At 53.9% G+C, this 9,307-nt stretch overlaps 1 protein-coding gene across 1 annotated transcript; it reads right to left on the reverse strand.

Moving 5' to 3' along the window:
- Positions 1–2,609: 2,609 nt before the first annotated feature.
- On the reverse strand, positions 2,610–7,538 carry LOC119106491 (protein big brother). The gene is made up of 3 exons (XM_037230145.1): positions 7,372–7,538; positions 3,740–3,829; positions 2,610–3,049 (listed from the first exon to the last, which is right to left on the reverse strand). The coding sequence occupies exons 1-3, from the start codon at positions 7,525–7,527 to the stop codon at positions 2,852–2,854; spliced, it is 444 nt and encodes a 147-aa protein (XP_037086040.1). The 5' UTR covers positions 7,528–7,538; the 3' UTR covers positions 2,610–2,851.
- Positions 7,539–9,307: the final 1,769 nt, after the last annotated feature.

The raw sequence follows: 9,307 nt of genomic DNA on the forward strand, positions 1-9,307 counted from the left end.
AATCATCCGGGATTCTCCCTGGGTGCGATAAATCATCTGGGATAATTTTTTGTGTTGGCTGTGCAGAACGCCATTCTGAAAACTTCCAACATAATTTTCAGGGATAAACCTGCCGGCCGAGCGCACCTTTTCTTCCGTGACCAGGCCGCGGGGACTGTAGGAACTCGCCGTAGTTGGCGACCAAAACGAATTTCTTCCGTGGCCAGGCCGCGGGGGCTGTAGGAACTCGCTGTAGTTGGCGACCAAAACGAATTTCTTCCGTGACCAGGCCGCGGGGAATGTAGGAACCAGCCGTAGTTGGGGACCAAAACGAATTTGGCTGTTTTGCCTACAACGTCATACAGCTAATAGTGATTTTTTCTCCGGCATGGGTGGGAAATATTGGATGCACCCAAGTTGAAACCCCTGGCCCATGTCGCCGGCGGGGGAGGGCGCAAGAGCCCGGTTCCTACGCCGCCGTCAGATTTCCCGCCGGCGTGGTAATATGGCACACGCGAAGAATGCGTCCGGTGGTGACTTTAATGGGTTGTTCATGCACCGAAACACAGAAACATATTGCAAGTCGCTACACAAAGTTATGCACGTGTGTTCGCAGTTGTTCAACTGCATGGGTGCGAATGAACAACTGCTATAAAGAGCGTGCTGTCGCCGTAAAAATTAAATCGCCATATGGGCTGTGATTGTTTCCCCAGAACTGTGCACGAGTCACGAGCGCTAGCGAGCGTTCAACCTATGGGCGTCGGTCTCGAAAAAGGGGTGGAGGCGGGGGGGGGGGGGGGGGTCGCGAAATCTTTATATTAAAAAGGAAATAGCGGTAAACACTGGGACATATCAGATTTTAAGGTTGGTCTGGTCTTCCAACAAACAACTGACCGGAACAAATGCTTGAACAAAGTACCCCCCCCCCGGCGCATTTCTCTTTTTCAATTTAAACTCGCTATCAAACAAGCTGCAAAACGAATCCGCAGGACAGGATGATGAAGACGATCATTTTAAGGCTCCCAACGAGCAAGATTCTCTTGCACCTAAATATATGACGGGAAATAATATTCGAGGACTATTTCTCATTGTAAGACTATATATTTCTTTCCTCCAATTGATGAAAGGCAATCTCGATGAATCATGTGCAAATAGCGCAGCCAGCCAAGATTATTCTTTATGACAAGACCTCTGGAATAATGTTGTCCAAATAGCGCGGCGTGAAAGATAAGATCTGTTGGAAGACCGGTGCGGCTGGCGACGGGCGCGCCGGCAATCGTCGTGTGGCAGGTGCCGTGACCACTTGGTGCAGGCGTGAGGCCGGCAGGGGCTCACGACCGGGTCACGTAGGTCTTAAGCCGGGCTTAACACATACATTCACATACAGACACACCGACAGATACATTACAGACAGATACACAGATACAACACATACATTCACAGACAGACACACGCACACACACACACACATACATGATAGTTACAGTATCCCGGATCTGATCACCATGTGCCTTATGGCAGGAGGGTCGGTATTTTAACAGTTGACGGAGCCATGTACAGGTACAAAGCCTTGTCAAGGACATCACGTTGTCATGGGAAACCAAATAGGTCACATCTTCCAACATGCGATGCGTTCGTTTTCAGCCAAATGCGACGCCACCGGGTTTCATAATTGCATTACGGAACTTGTGCCGCCATTTTATGCCAAAAGAGAGCTGAGCGTTGCTAAGTACATCTTTGCAGGTGTTTCGGAAAGAAAACTGCTTCTCATGTCGCAAAATAACCCAGCAGTCATGGCAATTAATCTCCATAATCAGCTGCCAACGACGCCTACTTAATTACTAGTTCAAAGGGCGTGCGCATTGGTCATGGAGCCGTCTGCTTCCACCACATTGCAAACAGAAAACGAAGCTGTGTTTGCCAGGCGCCGCCGTCAAGACCCCCTCCTCAGACCCACGCAGTGTCTCTCTGGCCTCTAGGCGCAACCGTCCGATCGGCGAGAATAGGAAAACCATCGACTCCGACGGACAGAGTGGGGGGGGGGGGGGGGGGGGGATCGGCAGCGCTGGCCCGGCGGCACGCGCACAGTGCTCAGCAGGCGCGCCCAGCGGCCAAGCTGGCCCCGGCGGGTCGCGGGATCGCGTGCAGACCGCGTCTCAGCTTGCTTACCGTCCCAAAACGGCACGGATTTACTCTGTACCGGATGCGCCGGCCGGCGCGGCAGCGGTAACCAGCTACCGATTCAGAGTTGAGGGCTGTGAACGTTTTAGGTCAATTCTATTCATACGGCAATTTTCATTAAGTTTATCTTTATGCCCCATGATGAGATAATTTGGATGGGCGAAGTCATTCCGTCCGCCTCGCCGGTGGCTCCGCCCCTGCCGGCAGGAATGTACGAGCAATCGATACCAGGAGTAAAGGGCTGCTCATGCAGGGGAAGGACGGTGGTGCTGATACGAGGAAAGCATTGGACTGGCCCGTAGCGCTCCTTTCTTCTACAGCTAAAACGCCAAACAAGACTGAAACGATTCCGCCTACTGCAATCAGCTCTTTTGTTATGTACATCGAGAAGCTGCCGCAAGCTTCCTTGGTTTATGTGGCAATGTTTCCTCTTTCAGAAGACTTCTCTCAAGCCGATCATAACTCTGCAAATGTTCGGCCACGGCATGGACCGCATAAAAAGTGAGTCCGTGGCAGCGGTGTTCTCGGCTTTGGCGGTGTCCGCCGCGGCTGACCCAAGGCGTCGCTTCTAAACACAAAGAGTAACACTGACATGCTCAGTCATTCTGGATTTGCGGGCACTCCAAACTCCTAATTAGAAAACTCATTTCACTTATCGTCCCAGGAGAAACAAAAGCAGAAAACCTGTTTGTCAGGCGCGATCGCTGTACGCCGGCGCCAGCGGGAGCAGTCCCCGGCGTGTTCGGTCGGGCGCACCGCACGCCGACGACCCGGCGACACTCACCATGCCGGGCTCCTTGGCGAAGTCCACGTCCGGCGCCCGGGCCGTGTAGCCGTTCGGTGATATGTCGAACTCCAGGATCAGGTTCAGCCCGTTCTGGGTCAGCGCCTGGGGGAGCGGGGGGGGGGGGGTCGGCTGGGTCAGAGCCCGCCGGTCGGACCGTGCGGCCAGTCTCAGCGCGCCGCGTCCCTGAGCAGCAGTTGTTGATGCTGCAGACGGCCTCCGCTCGACATATGTTGTTCTTCCGTTGTTGGCAATCTTTCTACGCAGCTAGGCCAGGTACATAGGTGACAGTTCGGTGGCCTTTTGACCGCGCACTAAACGTGCACTCCGCAGCCCTCTCCATATGGGGACGAGGCCATTTTCGGACATCTAGTGTAAGTAACCGGTCAGGTCCGTGACTTCCCAGTGTGTCATGACAAGCCCTGCCTCGTGCCACCGTAATGCCCGCCACGCGAGGTGGTGGGCCTTGGCCAGGGCCTGTTTTCATACGATTTCGCGCAGTCATGCTACAACACGCAGTTCTAAATCGTACCGCGTAAGAACGTGACCCGAAAGCCTATCAAGCTTACTTCTACTCAAATCATCCTGATAATCAGCAGGCGTCGTTGAAACTAAGCCATTCGCGACACGCACGGCGGTCTTCGGCGTGAGTCAAAATTGCGCGGGTTTTTCCGTCCAGTTCTAGAAATCAGAGCCGGGTGGGTCTCTCCACCGCCTCCTCAACTATGAGCGCCCGCCGACCTGTCGTGGATCAGGAGAGCCATCAGCGGTTCACCGGCGGTCCAGCATGCTCACCAGTTCGGTCCTGCCGTTGGTCTTCAGGTCGCTCTGGAACTTGGCGCGGCGCTCCTCCATCGGCCGCTCGCGGTGACCCGTGTAGCGGCCCTGGGGGCACGCGGCCAGGTCAGCACCGGCGGCGCCGGGTCACACAACTCACGTTCGAGCGAGATCAGCGGCGGATGCTTGCGACACATGAATGCGTGTTCTTCGCCTGAACACAAGGTAATTCTGCGGAAGCGTGGCGCTCATCGATTAGTGACATGAGGGTTCTGCGGGCGTCCGTCGATCGCTGACGTGAGAGTTCTGCGGGTGTTCGTCAATTGGTGACGTGAGGGCTCTGCGGGTGTTCGTCAATTGGTGACGTGAGGATTCTGCGGGTGTTCGTCGATCGCTGACGTGAGGGTTCTGCGGGTGCTCGTCGCTGCCTTCCAAAGACACGTGCTAGATCCAACAAAGCTGAATTATTGCGAGAGGCAGTAACCTCAAACAATTAGTGAACAACGCAATGGGTTTGCCCTGCAGTTGTACGCACAGCAAGTGAAGTTCTCTTTAACAGCGCACAGAGCTTTTGTGCCAACACTGTTCAGGATTTCCATGGCAGAACAATGCGGTGCAAGGATGTAACTAGAAATTTTAAAATAATGCTGTGTAATTATTCATGATAATCGACTAGACTTGCGCCCCACCACGTTCATAAAAATATCACGACACGGACATTACCTACGACACTCGTGGCCAACGACAGCACATTTCCTTTACCGAGCGAGCTCAGAAACGTGACGCAGATAGCATCGCTTCACCGCAGAGAGTCAGGTGCGTTGTCCACAGCTCAACGTCGACCACCTTATACATTCTTGTGCCATGCAAACGAACAAAAAATGCGTCTGTCACGCTGAAGTGCACGAGGCGCATTGAAAAGACACATTGCTCCGAAGATAGACCAGCCGTCGAGCTGTTTGACTTGCAGATCGCCTTGAAATACGGTCCCCTCTTTCGGGCCCAGGCCAGTCCCGCTGACGATGATGGATGGCTTCAGGACAGATCAGGGCCGGGCCGACGGCAGAGCCGGCGCTCGGGGCCGGCCGCGGCGCGTGGTGGCGTGAAGCACGAGTCCGCGGGACCGTCGGACCAGGGACCGCTACCAGTGCGGGGCATAGAAACCAGAATGCCATAAGCCTTGACTTTTAACAAGACATGTTTTAGGAAGTCCTGACAAGAACCACAGGCAAGCGCACCACGCGGACCACCACGCTGGCCGTCCCACGCGGTGACTGTACACCAGCCATTGGTGATCTAGACAAGTGCCTGCTATTGAGGGCCTGAGGCCCAGATAATCTGTGGTGGGGCGGCTGGCGGCTTGGACCGTCATGACGGGCAGCGGCCAGGTCGGGTTTGCAGTAGGTGCCCGTGCCAGGTCCGCGGTGTTCTGGGACCGGCAAGGCCGCGGCCGGGCACACACAGTCACCGGCTGATGCAGCGGGTGCTCGTGCCAGGTCTGCGGTGTTCTGGGACCGGCAAGGCCGCGGCCGGGCACACACAGTCACCGGCTGATGCAGCGGGGCTCGTGCCAGGTCTGCGGTGTTCTGGGACCGGCAAGGCCGCGGCCGGGCACACAGACACCGGCTGATGCAGGGGGCCCGTGCCAGGTCTGCGGTGTTCTGGGACCGGCAAGGCCGCGGCCGGGCACACAGACACCGGCTGATGCAGGGGCGCCCGTGCCAGGTCTGCGGTGTCTGGGACCGGCAAGGCCGCGGCCGGGCACACACGACACCGGCTGATGCAGGGGCGCCCGTGCCAGGTCTGCGGTGTTCTGGGACCGGCAAGGCCGCGGCCGGGCACACACAGACACCGGCTGATGACAGCAGGGCCGGCCGATTCCCGGAATGTCCGCCCCACTAATACAAGGAAAACATGACGGTGGAAAAGAGTGGCGGCGCTGGGCACGCCTCAGAACCAGTTTGACATGACGGTGACGTCAGAGGTGGGACCGGCGGCCGGCGGCTTCAGGGGCAGGGACAGGGCGCTGCGCAGATGGCCGTACAGTGCTGGCGACGAACCGACAACATGATGGGGACCTGTGGAGGGTGTGACCACCGCGATCGGTGGCGTGCGGGCGCCAGCAACAACTAACGCTTTGGAAGATCGAACTCTGCATTGCGCGGCGACGCCTGTAAGCCGAATAGCGCCGAGCACTGTTTTAGCGCCGTCTGTTTAGGCATTCCGCTGACCAATGGTACAGCGCAAATTCCGAATTCCATGTGGTCGGCAAAGTCAGGCGACAGTTCACTTCGAACGCTTGACTTGAAACACCGTCTGTTAAGCTACTCCACTGTTGAAATTTGGGATTTCATGTGGGCGGCAGAGTTATCACGCATTCTTCTAAGTCAGGCGGCAGCTAGAATTTCCGGTAACGCCGATATCACAGACCCTTGTCTTCGGGATTTTCCTAGTCAATTCATGACTGTGCATTTACCTCCTGCGAAGGAAATGACCAGTTCAGCACCGGGGGGAAGGTCTGTTTAGATACATTGAAACCATCACTTCACGACATTACTGGCTGATAGCTTAACGACGCTGTGCGTTTCGGGTTCATTCGTCCCACACAACGCCAAAAGCCTAATGCTAATCAGTATCGTACTAATTGTGGAGGACTGCATCCACTCGTGCTCCCCTCGCCCCCCCCCCCTCCCCCCCCCGCTCAGTCTAAGTCACGTCGCCCAGAGCGCCTTCTCCGTGGCCATCTGCGGTCGCTGGTATCACAATGTGGATCATGTAAACGGTAGATCATTTTAACACGTTCTTTCCTGCCCTTGGGAGGAGGATTTTTCAAGCATAATATTCGCCCGGCTCATGCATACTTGCAGAGAATTAACAGGGTTGGGGGAGAGTGGCAGACGGGTAATTTTGAAAGATAAGTTGTTAGGGCTGAGAGTAGAAAATGGTTAAATCTATACGCAACATGGCACAAAACATGTTTCTTTCCGAACTTGACCACCTTTCTCCTCAAGGTGTGGAACTCACCCAAACTAGAAAGAAAGGCATTCTCCTGAGAGTTGCCACTATTTCTGAGAAAATTTAATCAACGTGCTTAAATTGAAGCTATACTGCGACTGCATTGATACATGGAACGAAAACGTGACACGAACCGATGGAGGAAGGATTGTATTATGGAACAGTGAACAGCACTACACCTATCCCGTTGCAGGAAACTAAACAGATATTGTATTTATGTGACCACTGCCATAAAAGCATTTTCATTCTTTCAGTAAGTCTGTTGCAAAGTTATGGACAATATTCGCTCAACTATGACAGTGAAAACTGTTGTTTTCATAGCACGACACGTGCTGTGCAGAGCCTGACGGACGGACTACATGTCTGGTTCCAAGTGGGGACAGATAATTATTATTATGATCGTGATTTTGCGTCACGATCTCTAGGGTCGTTTAGAGACGGAGATGGAGGCAAAGACAGCCCAAAAAATCAGAACACGGCTCGACACATGTTCCTGCTGAATGCATAGTGCTCCGTGATTGCTCATCACCAGGCGGGGGATGGATACACATACGGAAACACCTCCTTCGGCATGAGTCAGTGACAAGGAGGTCACCAGAACAGTACGCGCCGACACTTCTCGGCTCGAGACTCACCTCGGAGGCGCGCGTCACCTTCTTAAACCAGTCATCCTGCTCGAACTTGGCCTTCTGGTCCGAAACCACGCGTGGCACTTTGAACGTGAACTTCTGCTTGGGCTGCTCGTAGATACCGGCGGACTCGTAAGGCAGCATCGCCGACAGTGACGCCATGACACCACGCCGCGTCAGCACTGACTGGCCAGCCGAGCGCGCCGCGCGGCCGCGCCTCTGACGTCACTTGCCCCGCCCCCGGCCCCGCCCATTGGCTCAGTGATGGCCAATCAGCGCACGAAATACGTCGAGACGGCTGCGTAGGTGGCAGCACGGGGTGCGTGGTGACGCCCTGAGTCAGTAGGCGCGTCAGAGATGTTCGCGGAAGGCCGGAGCTGGAATGTCCGCTCGGTGGGGGAGGTTCCGGCGCGTTCCGGAAGTGGTGCGCCCTCCGCCGGGTCGAGAGATGCCTGGCTCTGTCGAGTGTAGAGTTACGCGACTGGCAAGGGCGCCTCCTCAACGTACGTCTTGAGGCATTCGAAACGCATTTGTGTCGAGGCCATATACCATAATACCATGGAAGCGTTGCCGGAATAGCAGTCGGGTCTTTTCCTGATTATGTGAAATTGTCGCCAAACTTTCTGGTAATGAGATGCTTGGGCGACACCTGCAACTTACCTACCTAATCTTACATCGCCTCGGTCCAACCATGTCAGCAATTATAGCAATTAAGGAGACCTTGGGTACGGGAATGAAAGTTATCAGCAGTTTCCAACAGCACATTAAATTTTCTTTTTAATGCAAACAAGTTGCACCTTAAGCTCCAGGTGTTTCGACTGCATCAACTGAGGTGGGTAACAAGTACACGTGCTTTCGGTATTGAGAGTTTCACATCTTATAAAAAAGTCGAGCCCGGTACGGGTCGTCGAGACACTTCGTCTACCGTGCGAGTCTCGCACTACTCTTAGCGTGATACAAGGCACCGGATGTTAGAAGGTGGGAGCTTAAATGCGCGACAGCGTTGGCTTTTATTTATTGGGAAGAGCCTGCAGAGATTCGTAGCTTTTTTCAACTTTGCAATGCAGCTCATTTTGTTCCTAATACTTTTTCGCTGAAAGGTAGTGTTCCACATTTGTATGGAGTTGTGCACTGAAATTACATCTTGAACATGACTCGGCGCAGTTCACCGCCCTCCCTTCTTATGACCTAAAACCCTGGTCTCTGAACCACACGCCCACAAAGGTGTGGCAGACTATTTCTTGCAGACTATTTCAAGGTCACCCACCCCAATAACGTCATTTAATCCTGTCATTCTATTGGCCATGCAGCGTTCAATGCCAACAAAATGTTGTTCGTCGAGTCGTTCATATCTGACGTTCGTGAGCACGATTTCCAAATATAGCAGCAGTCAGTTGACTCCCAACCACTGCTGTGCAATCGCTACATTATTCTAACACGATTGGTTATTGGTTGTATTAGTGCCCTTTCCACCAGAAAGGATCCTTTCAGGGCAAGCTGATGAGGGAGATGGACGACGGTGGGAACATGATTACATGCGCCTGAGGCGCCCACCGCCGGGCTTTGGCCCGCGCAGGAACCCCCCTGCGGGAAGAATTACGCTTTGTGCTACATAATGCAAGAACAGTAATTCTTTCCGGCTATTACGGAAATTATATTTGTAGTCGAATAACTCAGGAATAGTGCTATACCGAGCATATGAATATAAGTAAACACCTTCAACTTACGCATAAACTTGCAACAGCGCCACGAGAAAATACCAAAACACGAGTACCAGCACTATTTGGTGCAGCACACATCCGGCACCACTGCGGGCCACTTCTCAGGAGAACGAAGAACTTCAAGCGAAAATTGTCTCATAAACGTTCCATGACACAGTCAAATCATGACGCATTGAGGAGCAGATTTGCTAAATAGTTCAATGGTGTGGCCTGCAGTAGCC

The sequence above is a fragment of the Pollicipes pollicipes genome, unplaced genomic scaffold (assembly GCF_011947565.3).
Source record: "Pollicipes pollicipes isolate AB1234 unplaced genomic scaffold, Ppol_2.1 Scaffold_6138;HRSCAF=7277_pilon_pilon_pilon, whole genome shotgun sequence".
Lineage (NCBI taxonomy): Eukaryota > Metazoa > Arthropoda > Thecostraca > Pollicipedomorpha > Pollicipedidae > Pollicipes > Pollicipes pollicipes.

Coding starts and splice junctions, on each gene's coding strand:
- LOC119106491 (XM_037230145.1), bottom strand. CDS start 7,527: ATGGCGTCACTGTCGGCGATGCTGCCTTACGAGTCCGCCGGTATCTAC. Junction 3,830..7,371: donor AGGTGACGCGCGCCTCCGAG/GTGAGTCTCGAG, acceptor GCGTGCCCCCAG/GGCCGCTACACGGGTCACCG. Junction 3,050..3,739: donor CCAACGGCAGGACCGAACTG/GTGAGCATGCTG, acceptor CCGCTCCCCCAG/GCGCTGACCCAGAACGGGCT.